The 17,981-nt window shown below is 39.4% G+C and overlaps 1 protein-coding gene across 4 annotated transcripts in view; it reads right to left on the bottom strand.

Annotated features, from left to right (window-relative positions):
* LOC121300069 (EMI domain-containing protein 1-like) overlaps nt 1–16,029 on the bottom strand; it is a 73,048-nt gene extending 57,019 nt beyond the window's left edge. For 2 of the 4 annotated variants that reach the window (XM_041228449.1, XM_041228450.1), the window contains exons 1-3: nt 15,427–16,029; nt 7,359–7,472; nt 6,618–6,721 (exon numbers count right to left, since the gene is read on the bottom strand). In XM_041228449.1, the coding sequence (XP_041084383.1) occupies nt 6,618–6,721; nt 7,359–7,472; nt 15,427–15,611 (403 nt within the window). In that variant the 5' untranslated portion in view covers nt 15,612–16,029. The remainder of the gene's footprint in view (nt 1–6,617; nt 6,722–7,358; nt 7,473–15,426) is intronic. The other 2 variants (XM_041228446.1, XM_041228448.1) reach the window with 1 other exon arrangement.
* Nucleotides 16,030–17,981: the final 1,952 nt, after the last annotated feature.

Here is a 17,981-nt window from a genome sequence, read left to right on the forward strand (position 1 = left end):
CTCAGGGAGATAAAGTACTGACGCTGCTCAGACCACAGACGTGGGGATTGCAAGAGTGAGGAAAAGTGGCCACAAACCTAGGAAATTGTGTTAAGTGTTTAGGTGAGGGTCAATGGCAAGAGCAGCAGGTTAAATAAGTATTAGCTTGACAGAGAGCCCAGGATTAAATGGCAAAGGGTGGTTAAGATCATGTGTTGAATTACCCATTAACGATCAGGAGGACTGAAGATCAATAGGCGACTTCCATTCCTGCTGTAAGACCAATTGCCTCTTTTCACTCACTGGACCGGAGCAGGGTGTTACTAAGGTACTGAACCCTGGAGGCAGGAGCTCTGCCAGGGAAGTATCCACCTGGACCTATGGGTCACTTTACCAGTGAACCAACCCTCTCTGATTTTCCTCCCCAAATTATGGGAACACAAAGGCCAATGCACTGCTCCCTGAGGGCCGCCCAAGCAAAATCAGCAACTCAGCACGGCCGGGATTCAAACCAGTGAGCACCAGATCACTTGAAGCACAGGTAATGGATTGGTCCATTGAAAATGCCTCAGAGACAATAAATATTTCCTTAACCTAAGCTGATGGATTGTTAATAAAAATACCCATTTCCCTTTCTCTAAACCTAAGACCAATACAATAAAAAAAAAAATCAATTTCATCAGCCTTGATATTAATCAACGAAAACCCTAGCCAAAGTAAGAAAAAAGAAATCTTAAATATTCTTTTGTTCAACAAGAAATTCAAAAGTTCAAAGCACAACAAATTGCTTGCATTTTCCAAACCCAGATGTGAACCCTGTTCAGTGGAAACCCAAGAGGCTACTCACACGAACAACAAAATGGCAACCTGATGCTTAATGGTTAAATCAGATACTCCTGGAGGCAGGGGTGCTCTTGGAGTCTTTTTCGAATTGTTAACCTGGGTATGACTCACCCTGCACTCCATGAGGTTGTGCCTTTACTGGAGAAGCTACAGGAGACCCGTGTTTGCCTGCCGACTTCAGAACTGTTCCTCATGCATGACGTCTAGCTCTGGCGATTTCATGAGTGGATTACTTTTCCCAGCTGGCAGCCCCACATTAAGATTTTAATTAGATTGAGGTGGGATTAATATCTGCAGCTGCCTGGGGACTATAATAAAATTATAAAGGGATAAGATGGAAAATCCCACAGAGCTGTGGTTTGAAACTCAGCCAGCACTTACTCAATGCACTTTACACTCACAGAGAAACAAACAAAAACTTTTTTGTGATATTGCATATTACGCTTTACATTATAAAATGATTTGTTTATCTTAATTATAGTTATAACATTTTAATTTCTGTACATACACAATAATGCCACATTTTTAAATACTAAAACAAAATGACAAAAGTTCATTGGAAAACATTTTGACAAGAAATGTTTGCCATTCAACTTAGTATGTTTTTTTTAGTATTTCTAAAAATCTATTTCCTACTTCTTGTCACCTTTAGTAACATTATCTTTATGTTTTGTTCTGGTCTTGATGTTTTACTTAAATTGGGGATATTACCTTTTTTTAAGTACCGCACTGCAGAAAAAGAATGTCTACCGTTCCTTCTTCCTGGTACTTTATCACTTCCTGTGGCAAAGGTCACTTTCCATGGTCTGGCCAAGTGACTGAATCTGACACAGGAAGTAAAAAGTGTACCAGGACAAACAGTCCTAGCTTTACAGAAACAGTTTCAGAATAAATATAGCTTTGAAACAAATTGAAAAATCGAATATGAGCTTTGAAAATGCCAGTAGTTAGTTCAGCCATTACATCTGATTCATGTAAGAATTTAACACAGGGAATTAAAGATGTGTTTTTATCTGAAAACAAGCCAGCTTCAGGATTCTTTTTTCTACACTGAAAGGCCCCTCATACCGAGTTCTTTGTTCTGAATTAGATTGCTTTTCATTGCTGGCATCGTTATTAAAGCAGTTCACTATTAAAAGCTGCACTGAAATGGTTATATCGTGCTGGCAAATCCACAACATCCAGGTTCAAAGAGAACCAGATCATATTCTAATTACCTGGTTAAACAAAGACATAAATTTAAGAATGTGAAAGAGAAACATTGTTTGTTTCTACTATTCCCTTCACCCATAAATAAGAAAATAATACCCTTCCTAGTCCCACTGTCGCTGTTGAAAGACTTCTACAATATGCAGTGTGCCAAACAGTTTGAAAAATACCCTTTCATTTTATAGAAAATAAAAAGTTATCATACAAGTCATTTTAAATATTCCAGCTCTGTGACACCCTGTGATACTGCTGCTAATAGTACCAGGAGTATCAGGCTCATTAACTTCAAGCCTCAGAATAGGGAGGAAAGATTGTGTCAGCATATTTAAAACTGTTTTGCATTAAAATGAGGAGAGTTATTCAATACAGGACATGGGGATCTATTGCACTTCATCTGCACATCTCTGAATATCTCTTACCTGTTTGAAGCAGTGCGTTAGCATGCTGCCTTGTCATGTTCAGCATGCTTTGCGATTACAATGCGTCGACCTAGTAAACTTTTATAAGACACACACATTGAGACCAGTCTCATTAAAAAGCATGGAACAGGAAATGCTATCACTTTATGGGGTAAAGGGAACTGGCTATCATGAATGAAGGTTATAAGCGGTAGGTTTTTACAAGACAGCCACAAAGCTCCAATCAGTATTTAAAAATATTTTTTACACTGAAGAAAGCATGTTGAAAATGCCGCTTTTTATATATTCTTTGAACTGTAAAACAAGCCTGTGTTTAAACTATACAGCTTAGTTTAGGCTACTGAAAAGCTGCGAAATGAAAGATTACATTTGTACAGGTCGCTCAGGTCTGTGCCCGATGTAATCTCTGCGTAACCACAATCTGCAGTTCCATTGATCGAGGGGCCCAGACAATGTCAGGACTGGGCTCTCAAAAATACTACCCGGCAACAGCGGCCATCAGGGTCAAATCCTGACCAATCACTAGATGCCAAGCTGTTTGACAGCAATTTTGAATTGCAAAGAAAAAAAAATGCGGGGGCAGTTGGACTTTTGTATTTTTTTAAATGGTATATTCGTCAAGAACAATTTGTTAATGTCTTGAACCAAGAAACAAGCAGGCGTTTTATTGGAATGAGGACAACTGCTAGCACTTTCAAGACAATCTCAGACAGATTTAGAGAAAAAATCAATACAGGAGCAACAGAACCCTGAACCACAGTATGAGTGCTAACAGCATACAATAGTACTGGGAATCTAATAGAATCAATTCAAATGGCATTCCTAGGAAGCAGGTATTAGTGCTCTAACACATCCTGATCTTCACACTCACAGTCTGAATGGAGCCAAGAGCAACTCTCTAATAACCACGGCGCTAACAAAATAATTTCAGTAAATCTCACTTACTATACATCATTCCATAGGGTGCTGTCTGAAACACACCCTTGCAAAAGTCAATTCAATTTTGAATGGTAATCTATTTGAAGCCTGACAAAAATTTAAAAATGTGTCATTTCAAAATCTAATCTGAAATACTGGACTACTATTATGGCTTCTGGTAGACTTTTGCAATACCATTTTGTAGTTTCTTTGATTACATGATGTTAAATAAAAGATTGAAATTATGTTAACATTGTTTTTTTTTTTTTTTTTTTTTTAAATGTCAACTTAGTTTATTTATGTAAAGTTTAAATATAATTTGAGAGGATTTTGCCCGATTGTCAAATGTGCTCAGTTTTATGATGGGTTAATACACCCAATTGAAACCACCCTGCTCTGTGATCAGGGAAAGAACAACATTACTAAAACATGAATCAAAGAGCGCTGGCCATGGACTTAATTAAATAGAGGGAACTCCACTTATATTTAGAAACTGCTTCTATGGTAAATGTATAAGACTTCACAGGACACTGTATAACAACATGCAGCAGCCTTCAGAATCACTTTGAAAACCCACTAAACATCCATCCATCCAGTCTCATTAGCTGCTTAATCCTTTACAGGGTTGTGGTGAGCTGGAGCCTAACCTGGCAGACACAGGGTGCAGGGCAGGACTACACCCTGGATGGGATGCCAGTCCATCGCAGTGCACCACACACACTCACACACACAGGGCAATTTATATTGACCAATGAACCTGAACAGCATGTTTTTGGACTGTGGGAGGAAACTGGAGTACCTGGAGAAAACCCATGTGAACATGGGGAGAACAAGCAAGCTACAGACAGACCCATAGGCTGGAATTGAACCCAGGAGCCTGGCGCTGTGAGGCAGCAACACTTCTCAGTTATTGGTTAAAACGTATTACGATGATCAACCGTAGTTAGGGCTGCTTTTGAGGGAGATAGCCCTAAAGATTAGGGTAGGGCTATAGACACAACTTAATACCATTTAAAGCAGCACAGAGATTTGCAGTCAATAGGTGGTGCTGAAGTGGTGCACATTAGAAAACTATCACAAGTTCACAGAAGTCTTGCATGCATCATATTTGTGCACAATAACTATTTTTCTAGTTCTACAGAAGACTGGTTATCCAGACTAACCTACTGTATAGCAGCTGAGGAAACAAAAATAATTCTGTGATAAACTTGTAAAAACATTACCATCTGTCCGTGTATTTTTTATTCAAAGGGTGGTCACCGATTTCTGTTTAAATATACATATCAAAAAATAAAACAAAGACGATTAAGCATGATTCGGATTACCTTTGACACTCAAATCACTATTCTGTACTGGTTCGGATTAGTGAGTTTACTGTTAAGTGTAAAAAAAACTACAGCTTAACGACTGCAATTTTAAACCCATGACAGATAGGTCTGTAACACAATCCGTGGAATTAAGAAGGCCCAGCGTTATTACATCATCCAAAACCAATTGTGCTTTACAGACTTTGTTCCAGTAAACCCGGGCCGGCTATTACAATGACTGCGTCTCGGGTGACACTGGCTGTGGTTCTCTGGTCAGGTCCCCCGCACCTCCACCGAGCTACGGCTGTTATCCTCGGGCGTCCGAGCCACCTCACACACCTTACCTGCCCTCTCTACACACAGGCTGCATTGTCAGGTAAAACAGGGGCAGGGCGGAGCACAGAGGAAAGCTTTGAACTGCACAATACCACTGCCTCTCTTCTCAACAAAAGCAATTCATGATCGGATCCTTTCCCAGGATTTGTCTGACAAGGAGCAAATAAATAGCCATTATCTAGCAGTGTCATATGTAACACACACTGCGTAAAATGGGCTGTCCCTGACATGCCTGATTCATTTGTTATGTCAACTGTCTTCTATGATATAACAAAAGTGGCTTCCTGTTGCGTGTTATAGTTTGAGTGTCTCATTAAAAAATGATCTTTGATCTATCTCCCCTCTATGTAACAATGTAAGGATAACATACTGTAAGTACATATGTAAATACTGATGGACAGGTATTGTAGATCACCAGATTCCAATACTCTCAATAAATGGTGCTAACGAAGGCCTCAACCAAGTTCTAGAAGAATATGATTAGTGGTTCTATAGATATATACAAATTCAAAAGACTTGTCTTGTAATGGATCTCCTAAGGGTGGCTAATGAGCAAATAATACTCACATCAGCAAAAGACCCTTTCCAATTCAATGGGCTGAGATGGCAATTCATTACAGGCAGATGGACAGACATCTCCTTTGATCCCCACATCCCCCAATACTTATCATGCATCAATGTATATTTAAAAAAGCATTTTTTGTTTTAAAGTGTTTGTTTTTGACGGTTTAATTTACCTCATGAGGTGAAAAACCTACAACGGTTGTAATCCAGTCTAACAGTACGCTAATTCAATATTATTGGGTGTATAATTTTTTGGCAGTAACTGTTTCATGGGTTTGACAACGAAGGTCTAAATTCAACTCAACTCAACTGAGAGGGGAGGGGGGCAGAAACATTACCCTGTCAGGTTACCTTCCCATAGTTAAAAATGCAGAAGACAGGCCCATTCTACCCAAATCCAGAGTCAGTGACCACAAACGACAGACCCTGGCAGAGACAAGTGAAACTGGAAACCCTGACTGTGCAAACAGACAGAAGGACGAGGAGGAATTGAACCATTTCATTTTCCTCTGTATTCAAGAAATCTGAGAGAAAGTTCTCTCAAGCAAGCCAGGAGGAAAAACTATCCATTTTATTTGAAATACAGTCGAGAAAAGTATGTGGAGTTTGCTTTACTGAGCATCACATATCCAACCTGGTGTATGACACCAACAGAAAAATAAATAGTTACAGGTAATAATCATCATCATCATCATCTTCATCATCATTCTGAGTGTTTTGGGGTTATTATATTGCATCTTGGATTATCATCTGTGACATAGCGTATTAGCACCCAAAATCGCATTGTTGCTAGGCATTAAAAGAACTATCACCTTCTGCTCATATTCACTTCTCAAAACAAAAGAAGGCCGCTTTGCAAATCCAACGGACATCCATAACTATTCAATACTCAGCAGTGTTAAAATTTAGACGTGCCGAAGAAGCTGGATAAATTCAGTTATTTCAGTATTTCTAAATTCAGCTTCAGCCATGGAGAGGCCTGGTACTAAAGTTGTAACAATGAGTCTAATAGTCAGGCAGTTTACACAGCCACTCTTCTTACCTGCCTCGCAGTGTGCACCCCTGTAACCAGGGCAACACTTCCACTCCATCGCAGACACTGTCCGGAACGCCACCTTATAGGAGGGTCTCAGCACCGTGCGGTAGCTGAAAGCCAGACACACAGTCACACACAGACCCTCTGCAGGTTACACATCAGTATGTTTATTCTTGTGTTGAGTGATGTCATGAGTCATCCATGAACTCAACTACAACAATGATAAAGATTTGAGGTTTTGCATATCCGTTTTGCATATCCGAGGTTTTGAATCTGTATATCAATTGATCCATGTTTGTCCTACTTGAGCTTTATTTCAATGGACTATTGGGGTATAACAATACACTCCTGTCACGATATGATGCATATCACGATACAATATGAAATCAGGAAACATGCAATGTTCCTGATAGGCTACTTGCATGATGCATAATACGATCAAATGATCATTTAATGAGGGACTATTTTGTTAAGAAATAAATAAAATGAGTTAGGGAGAGTATGTACTCATACTAACTATAAAACACACTTATTCTTCATTCAAGGACCATTTAGTGAACTACAATGAGGTCTGTTGTGCTTTTGCTCTTGTATCACTTTATAATCGATAAGTACCTCTATGGCAGTATGATATATTCTATAAAGAATCATGATCCAGCAATACAGGAGGAATCGCTACACCCTTAGTTGGATGTATTTTTTGTCGTTCTATAAAGTTAGTATTTCTGCATCCATCTGTACCCCTACCTTCCCCCCGTACAGCCCTGAGGCCAGCGACAGCTCTGGTAGACTCTCTGCAGGGTGGTGCCATTCTGGACCTGACAGCTAACTGTCCTGGTAATGGAGTACGGGCACCAATTCCTGTGAAAAAAAAAAGATTGTTAGCAAATTAGTTTCCTAGCTGTACTGTAAATCCCACAGAGCATCATGAAGAAAATGTATCTACAGCACATGTAAAAATGAAAGGACAAGTTCCCCCACACACATTCCCAGATTCTGATATTCAGCAACCTACAGAATATCGTAGCTTTATCGCTACTGGTAAAGGGTCCTTTGGATGTAAGGTTGACACTTCTTGGCCACTCTTAGGTCCCAATTTGGTATCTTCTGGTGTGGAGATGTTCTCCCTAGACCCTGCCTCATGACTATTTTCAAAGGCCGAGCGAATGTAGTGTACTTAAGGATCACTGCGATCCAGTCCACCCGTAATGTTTAACTTGTACCCTGATAGCAATGGCTACTTTCAAACCGACAATACACCCATCCATCATGCTAGAAACTGAGCACAAATGGTTTGAGGAGCATGACACAGACTTCAGGCATCTTCCACAAACATCACAATCCCCAGGTCCTTATCCAACTGAACATGCATGGGATGAACGTGAACAACGCATTTGTCATTACGATTCTCTGCCTCTCTCTCTCCACAAACTCTGACTGAATGGATTACCATCCCTCAAAACACCTTTAAGCATGTCGTGTCAAGGCTGAGACATGGGCAATGGCAAGTCAACCTAATATTAGGTATATAATATATACATAATGATGCTGTACATTATGTATTGTATTACACTGTATATTATTATGAAAGAAGACTAAATAAACCAAGAAAACCTACAGCACACTAAAACTTGTGTAATGTATAGGTCACATAAGGATCTAGTTATAGAAAAAGCACAGTCGTATTGTTACATTAAGTTATAACTTAGTTCAACAGTGTTATATTAACATTATTTTATACTGTATATATGTATACACACACACCAATATTACTTTCCACTAATAATTGTGACTGGAAAAAAAAAAGTTAACTTCAGCTGGAATTAAATAACAAAAACATGAATGTGCTTCCTTTTCTACATTCCTTTTGTGCTGGGAGTTGTGGTGGATCTGTACCATTTTAAACCCCACACTGCACACAGCCAGTTTGAATTCTTACTCCTATAACTGCTACCATATGTTTCAAAGCACAGGACACCTCAAGCCGAGACTGGATCAGTTGAGGCCTGTGCTCGAAATCCACAGGACCAAGTAGGAAAAATGAAAGCCACTTCAGAGTGGGAACTTATTCGGAACTCATAAACAGCCTCCAGACGTTTGCAGAAGAATATTCACAGTAATTTTACGGCAGCAAATCACTTGTCTACCTTCTTTGTCACCACTGGCAAGAACTAAAGCCATCCCTGTACCTATGTGCCCTATGGACAGACAGACCAACATCCTCTATGGACAGACAGAAGTCTCCAGTGGAGTCAGGAGGCCATTTGGCCCATCTATGTTCATCCGGTTCCTAGTAGCTCATTGATCTCAAAACTTTGTTGACTTAAAGGATTCCAATTATTCAGCATCAACAAAATAACTAGGTAACCCATTCCATCCCCTCAGTACTCTGTGTGTAGATTCTATCCCCTCACCACTATCTGTGTGTAGATTCCATCATCCTCTGCTACCCTGGTTTCTGTGTTGTGCTAAAGTCATGGTTTGGGTTAACTGTCAATTCCTTTTCAGATTTTAAAGAGTTCAGTCAAGTCCCTCCTAATTCTTCTTTGTTCTAGGTTAATAGATTCAGTCCTTTCAACCTCTCTTCATGGCTCGTTCCTTTAAGCCCTGAGGTAAGTCTGGCTTCACTTCATTGGACTCTCTCCAGGGTCACAATGTCTTTTTGGTACTTTAGTGACTAGAACTGGAGAATGTACACGAAGTGTGGTCATATTCTCTAGTCACATTTAAGTGTGAAAACAAGGGTTAGGTTTTTTTTTTTTTTTAAATACCTTTAGTATGTGGCACACATTTGTGTTCAACTGAGCTGACCCTCACATTAACTTGTTCATAGTGCAAATGGAATTACTGACATGTATTCTGGAATATATAAAAGCTGTATCTCCCTGTTGCGAGTTTGCTCAGATGGTCAAGTGCTTGGTTGGCAGATGCTTCTTGACTGCAATTACTAATTTGTTACCCACTCTATGTATATACAGAGACCCAATTAAATACAGTATCATTCATACTACAGTAATGCCACAAATCCTAAACAATGCAACAGAAAGGATGAATTATGTACCTAGTTTTCCTTTCAGATTTGAACTCTAGGACTGCAGATTGGAGTAGAGACTTGTTTAATCCAGACCCTCTGTTTCACGCTGTCCCACTCCCTAGCAGCTGATGACTGATTGTTTTCTTCATTTATACTGTAGAAACACACAGCCCTTCTTTGTGGAGAGCAGGCAGTGGGCAGACAGGAATTTAAAGACAGGGGTCAATTTTGGCTGCAGCATGGTTCAGACAAGAATCTTGCAAGCCCTGCTTTGCTGTGTTTAACTCCCCATTATAGCCCTATACTAGAGACTGTTCTTCGTTTCAGGAACAATATACAAGTGACTTCCATCTTTAGAGGTCAGACTTAGAGACAGAGCTGCATGGAAAATTATAATTACACCACATCCCTCTCAGTCTCTCAGCTCTAACCACTCAGCCTCATTACCTCCCACTCAGTTGCTCAGCTCAAAGTAGTAGACCAGCCTGTCTCACTGCCAGTCTCTCAGCTCTAACCACTAGGCCCCACTGCCTCGCTCCCAGTCCCTCAACTTTAACCGCTAGGCCACACTGCTTCCTTTCTGCTGTCCTATAAAGAGTCATAAAGACCAAAAACAAGTGTGATTCTGGCAACAATGCAACCCAAACCATCTAATTTAAAAAGGTAAAGCAGAGTTGGCAAATCTGAAAACTGAATTGCTGTAATCAATGGCAGATGTTGCTGGGCTTTGCAGGAGGGGGCTCTTTAAAGCAGGAACACTCGCCAGATTACCCCACATTGAGGTGACCCTGAAGTGTACTTTCCCACCAAGGGTTAGTGGACAAAGCAATCAAGAAATCAAAAAAGACATTTGGCAAAAACATCTGCTTACTGGACTAAGTTACTGTTGACTTGACTACTCCAGTTTATAATTTATTACTGGGTGTTATGACTGATTTGATAGGACACATTTAATGTTTATTCATAGTCTTTATCCCTGGCCTCCTGTGATGGGAGAATGGCAATAATGCATGGGGTTTACTAGGTCAAATTGTAACATCTAAAACACTAAGATCATGTCATTCTTAAGTAATCCAAGTTTAGACAGAGTAAAACCTCTTTAAAGGTCATCTCAGTATTGGCCACTTCACAGTTAGGGTTGTTTTGTTAAATTTGCTCATACTGATGTCAAATTTAACTAGCATCTTTATTTAGAAAAAAAAAAAATCTATTAGAAAAGAAAACAGACTTAAATTAGAACAAATTATGTAAAATAAATCTAAAGTAAATGATAACATGAAACAGTATGAAACTGCTTATTACACTGCTAGATCAGTGTAAAAAATTGCTAAATTAATAACTAGTTAAAACACGTCTTAAATGTGCAGTTTTGAAAGAAACACTGCCATAGCAAACATGTATTTTCAGTATAAAATATGATAGCTTTCACTACATTAAGATGTAGTCATTGAACAGATGGGGACAATTACACCTTCTAGATAAAATGATCAAGCAAGTGCAACACTAAGTGAAAGCATGGCTTGCAAACTGAGATTTCCTGAACCAAAAGCAGTATTAGATATCATATGTTAAAATACAATTACATGTTTACTATATGTTCCCACAGTACAGTACATTTCTTTTGGACCGTATTCACTATTCCCCCTCTTTGAAATGTGTTTAGAATTCTTTCCATTTGTTGTTTGAATGTAACTAGACCAGTAAGAAACGTTACAATTAAGGAATTAATTATGATATTAGGCTCAGTGAAAATCTGACTCATGCGGCTGGCACTGGCCTTTAGGTGGCTGAAAGCCAGTGGTCCCAATCTGGGCACTCACATGCCTTCTCAACAGATAGAATTCCATGACTACCATTACACAGGTCCCAAATGTGCAGTTTTAAAAGAAACACATAAACATACACTGAAGAAGCAAATAAGAAGCTATTCTCCCCATCCAATTCTGTCTAATTCCAATATCTCTTAATTTGCTAGATTAAAGGAATAGTTCTTTGTAAATCATCCTTGGTCCTTCGTCCTTATTTATTTTAGTTTTCTTTCATACCAGCCATTCTATTTTTGTGCTTCAGTAGATTTTTTTTTAATCCCAATGAGAAGTTTCATCACATTGCTCAAAGGGTTAGAGATCTGTCATCACGCAACCACCAACTGACATACTTTGACCTCGAAGACATTACAACAAATTGAGACCACTAATGATGCTGATAAAACTGATTCCTCTGAAAGAATCATTATTACACAGCTCCCCTTTATTAGGCAGCCCTTTATACAAGGTAATCGGTTACTTAGGCACTGTTGCCATGGCTCCCATGTGTCCCATAATGCCATTACACTGACACTTCCATTCTTTTTATAAGGCAGAAGACATGAAAAAAAGAAACCTGGGGAGAAATAAGGGGGCTTTCTTGGTGTTTCCATTTGAAAAGAAGGGCCCTACCTTACACAGCCTCTCAAAGACTGACAGGGAGGGACTGCCTTTTAATACAGGCTAATTGGATGCGTCAAGCGTGGCCTTTTGTGAGGAGACATTTCAGTTTTACAATGGGGTTCAAAGGGTGTGTCGAGGAAGTGTGGGGGCTTCTTCTGCGGTCCTTGTCCGGGGCTAAACTGGGTCATCCTTTTCACTGTCGAGGCCCCGTTTGGTACAACTGATGCATATAAATTGAACCGTTAAAATTATTTCTTTCATGCAAACTGTTCTAATTGTATTCTTTAGTTCCTAATAGATTTGTATCTGAATTAAAAGTTCCAGCATTTTACATTCATGTTTTATAAAGCGTATTGTGGCTTTAAGTTTTTCTCAAGCTTCTGTGTAGGTTACTATTATCTTGCCTCGACCCACCTCATACGTAGATAAGGTCAACAGTTTACCCTCTTCGCAAAAATACAGTGTCCATCGCTTGCATGTTTTTTCCATGCCTAGAAAGACTGTGGACGTATTGCCTCATTACAAAAAAAACTCTGACGGCTGACCTTTCTGTGAAGGATGCAATATTCAGTATGCAATGAACAGGACCCAGTTTCAAAGCAAGTGTATAAAGTACATTATGAGAATGTAACAGTATGAAACTAGACAGAAGCAACACAGAGCACAGATTTACCAGTGGTTTGCAGTTAGTTTTACACAATTACAATGGTCTTACTTGCCATTGCACTTGCATCACAATAGAAGCGTTATATTGCAGCAATCCACTCTCTACCCTCATTCTGTACCCACTGTCTGACAACATCTAAGACGTGTATCCAAGCCACTGTTATATGAGCTTCAATACAGACCTCTTGTACACAGTGTGACTCCACACTCATTAAAGCACAGCCCTGTTTAATTATATTTTTTGTTAGGGTACACTGGAGAGTTTAGAGTGCAGTAACAGAGGTGGCGTGACTTGCAGCAGGCTGTTTTCCACTGGTGTCAGAGGTTAACGACACGGCCCCAGCCTCGCACTGCTCGATGGGGCACAGCATTTCAATAGAACCAGGCTGGGAAGAAATAACAGCTGTCCTAACCTCAAACACAGCAGTAAAGATAGCCCTTGTTAACTAGAGCCTAAATAGGGCCACGGTCCAGATAACCCCTCTGTAGTGTCTAATAAAAAAAAGGAACAATGCAGCATGTAAACTTGAATTCAACATGGGAACCCAATACCTTCACCCAGATCTTATTTTCTCTAACCATTGAGCTACTCGAACCCATAACTTTCCAAACTGCAGTCTAGAACTAACCACTGAGCTACTCAAACCCACTACCTTCCACACTGCAGCCCAGCACTCTCTCTAATCACTGTCCCACTGCAGCCTAGCCTAGCACAAAGGACTGAGCTAAATACATACTATTAAATGTAGTATTCTAAATATAAACTATGGTAAAAAGCCAGCATACTTGACAAATAAGGAAGTGAAGCCACAGAAACAAAAAAGTTGAACAGAACATTACTGTCAGCAACCAACTTGGAGGAAGGAGATGATCAACCAGCTGATGTTCCTGTTGTTAGAGTATTGTAAATGTTTACAGGAAAGTCAGGAGTCACAGCTGTCCAAACTTGATAACCGGTGTGTAATAGCCTGGCTTTTTCCTATGGTTTTAACACTCAGTGCTGCCGTGTGCTACAGGTTTATAGAAAAGCCTGAAAACTACTTTTATAACCCCAGTGTATCACCCTGAAGAAAACCTTAGCAGAACCATATCTAGCGGACCACAGCATTACCAGCAACGGCAACACTATGGACTTGTTACAACTATTGCACTGTGGTCCTGATATGATAGTTCTGTTTCAGTACCATGGGTACTGCAATGTTTCTAGATACTGTATGTGCAAATATGAAAATTATACCTCTGACTCATAGTTCAGACTGTACAACTCTAAATAACCTTGTGCTACCATTGTATTGACAACGTCTGTCTGCATTGCCATTTTAGATATCATCTGGTCAATGCTGCAGATAGGTACTCGTTTATCTTGCTCACACTGAAATGAAATGGTCACTGTTAACTTTATTTGTAGGCCAAAGGTACTGAACATGGTGGCCAACAACATCCTTTTAAAGGAGATGTCACATCAATTGAAAGACACCATACATGGGGCCTCTTTTCCGAAAGGGAAAGAATAAATGCTCCCATGGTACCCCTTTAAGTGCGCCTGTCCTCAATGATGAATGAAAGAGGCTTGCCTAATAGAGTCAACCTTCAGAGGGGAGTGACAGGGCCCCTGTTGAGTGTGTTGGGAAATGTGCAACTGAAGAGGTAGGCCTGGCATGCCAGTCATCAGCACCCTTCTCAGCGCCACCATCTGCACTTAGCCATATGCCTTGGCGTGAATTAAGTGATGTGTTCATAGAAGCCAGTCTCTCAGAACTGTAGTCATTACTGATTACTATTTAAAAATGAAAGCTAAGCTGGTGAAGGTATAAATAAAACAGAATTTTTCATGCTTAAGCAGAGGAATTAGTATTTTTAATGTATCTTATAAATACTGCAACATGGTTAGTTTTTATACAAATGCTTATTTAAAATTAGCAGTACCGGTGTTTATAAAACCGTTTCTAAATATAAATACCTAATTTGTATATTTCCAATGAATATTTTTGTATTACTGTTTGAATGTGAGAAGTGTTATCTGGCACAGTTGACTGTCTACGGGTCTGCAGCGATACCCTATTGGGCTGTTGCAGAAATAAACTGGACATTGTATGCATTACACTCAAGATTTTAAAAGACGTGCTCCGTACTCGGGATTCATTCATTTCGAGAAAAGCAAGGGTGCAAGGTGCACAAGCATCCATAGAGAAAATCGATTTCAGGAAGCAACTTCAAAGTATGGAAACGTGACCCTTGCTTAGTGGTAAACACAATAACTGCTTAGCTTGCTGGCACCAACTATCGTGTTGTTGAGATTTACTATACGCAGATATAATTGTTTTTATTATTATAAGATATCACTGTTTTTCACCATAGACTCACAGATAAGTACTGTATTTGACCTCCCCCACAATATGTACGTGTGTGTGTGTTTAGTGTATTAAGAAATGTATTACATCTACTGTAATGTAAATACCAGTTTGCCGTTTTGTAACTTTGCATTTACGTAGCAAACTACTTGAAAGTTAGCCCTGCATTAAAAATCCTACAGTAAGGGTTCAGTATTGTATTAATATACTGTAAATTATTGCTAAATAAACCATCTAGATGTTCATCTCGTTTAAAAAGGAGTCCTGGAAGCAAAACAGCAGTAATGAAAATCACAAATCCCATTATTGTTTTGTATATGTATAAAAACCCGTACCTCCTGTGATTCCCATTGCTAGGTGAAGCTGCGGTGTGCTCTTTCCCGTGCTGAACCCCGCTCGGGTACTTGTACAGACCAGCCCCCCAAGTTCCTAGTGCTACTGGCGAGAGGCACAGCAGTAACACAATCCACTGCAAATTTCTCCGGCATAGTACAGGGAACGAAAAACGACAAAAATGCATTATCTCTGCAGTGCGAGTGGCAACGCGGCTGCCGTTTTCGCTTGCCTTCAAACAAAAACCTGTTCCAAGAAAAACAATCTGCTTCCACGGTCCTTTCTCATTTAGAGGAATCGCATCCCCCCTTTTCCAAAAACTAGTGAAAATAAACAGTGACTTAACTGTAATCAGTGCTGAGGATGCATTAAACGAGTGGGTCTAGGTTTCTCCCACGTAGTGTTAACTGTATAAAAAGTGCAAACATAGCAATTCTTTCAAGAATTTCACTAGCAAAGTTGCAATGAACTTAAAACAGCCTCGGATCTACCCTTCCCGTCTTACTGTGTGCCTCTCTCTCTTGCTCGTTTTGGTAGTAACGCACGGCTTTGGTTGAAACTCAGTCGACGATAGATTGATCGCCTCAGACAGTGAGCCAAGCGTTTAATAAGAGGGATAGTCCTCTTGGACTTAAAAAAAAAAAAAAACGTTACCCGCTGACCCCACATTTATTTTCCCCCAGCTCCTCTCCCTCCCCTTCTTTCATACAGGCCAGTAATAATCAAAGCGGAGAGCTTTAACAACGCTTGCTGTTAAAACATAAAACTATACTTGTAAATTAATAAAATAATCTCGGCACATTCGTTGGGAATCAAAATTGTTTGAGCAGTTTAAAGCAATTGACATTATTTATTTATGTATATAGATTGAAAACACAGGTTTTTAAACACCTTTGAATTATGCACCGGTAATTGAAAAAATAAAAAGAATTGCAAAAATCAACTGGGTTTTTTTTTAATGTTTTTTTTTTTCCCCACAAAAAAGTTATCATAATTGTTTTACTCACTGTGAACCAGTTAAGTAAAACAAAGTATGCTTTGTTTTTGGGTTAACTTTTTTGTCTATTTCAAGTGGGAAATTAGTTACATTCAATGCTAGTAGTTTAGGATTGCCCTGGCTAATTCGTTTTGTTTCATGTCTAAGAAAGAACATTCCTCATTTGCAACCCTTAAAACCGGATGGTAAAACTAATACAGGCGCACCTAACTATTAATTCATCTTAAATTAGCATTGCTGTTAGACTACTAAATTGCAGTTTGATTGATGTCTCGTTTAATATGTTCTGTCCCACCCAGCGTCCTAACATAAGGTTCCGGTTTTACAAATTTTCTGCTATAGTTTAATATGTAATTTTTGGTTTTGGTTCAAATTTTATTGTGGAACAAAAGCGTCAGTAAATCAGTAACTAAAACGTGAAATCTGTAATCCAACCGCTAAACCTAATGGCCCGTGATGTATCAGATTGTCTCGCTGATACAAGGCGCGTTTTGTGAGATTTTTTCCGCCATGTATTTTTGTACCATGTTAATGACGCTTTGCTTCACTGTAAACTTAGTTCAAATGAAAGGCATACAATAAATAAATACAAAATAAACGAGAATGTTGTTTTAAAGGCTGCAACGCACAATTAACGATGAAGTGGTCTATATGAAATGGTGTAGCTATTAGCAAAAAAAGTGTGTCTATGGAAAACAAGTATTTTTAAAATTATTTTTCTTCCCATACTACCCTTTCACAGTACATTCATAACCAACTTCTGTTAGAGGTGATTTTAGTTTAGTGAGGCTGCCGTTAGCAAATAGACCAACTGGAGGAACAACCACACCTGCGTTGTACTAAAGTACAGTGAAGAAGGCATTGTTTGGCTATGGAAGATTGTAGCAAACAGATCATTTTCTGTTTCAATCACCCCGGTTACTATTTAAAAGCACCCCTTTAAGCTCAATAGAGCTCTCAGAATCACGTCTGACCTCCGCTAACCTTCCCTCTGTGTCCCTCTAGTGGATGTAAAAAGAAATACCAGACGTGGTATTTTTTAAACCACCTGTCTTTTACCCTTTCCCCACCTTGGTCATTTCACCTTAGCAGCATCTCCAGGTTCAAAGCATGTTACTGGCTGCAAAACACCCCAGTCATTAGGGGATGAGACTTTTAGTTTGAAGACAGGAAAAAAGGCAAGTGTACCAGACTACCTGAAAGTAAGCACTCAGTATGGTACCAGACATTATTTTATAGAAACAAAAATATGTTTACTATAGCTTTATTCAAAACTGCACAGGCTAATGCAGTGAATGGAAGTGCGTGTGACAGGTAATAATAACTGCATTTCATTAGCTATAAAACACAGCCTTGGCGCCGGTTTAAAGTTTCACAGTTACCTTATGTGTTCTTCTCGTTGCTTACAGTCACTGTGCATTGGGTTTTCTGCGGAGCTTTCAAACATGTCTTCTCCCTATGTAAAGGCTGGTACACCAAAGTGTAACCATTAACCTGTCCCCCTGCAACAGTAGGTGCAACAGGATGTGATGACTGAAACTCTAAATGGTATACAAAGTG

This window comes from Polyodon spathula, chromosome 25, assembly GCF_017654505.1.
Source record: "Polyodon spathula isolate WHYD16114869_AA chromosome 25, ASM1765450v1, whole genome shotgun sequence".
Taxonomy (NCBI): domain Eukaryota; kingdom Metazoa; phylum Chordata; class Actinopteri; order Acipenseriformes; family Polyodontidae; genus Polyodon; species Polyodon spathula.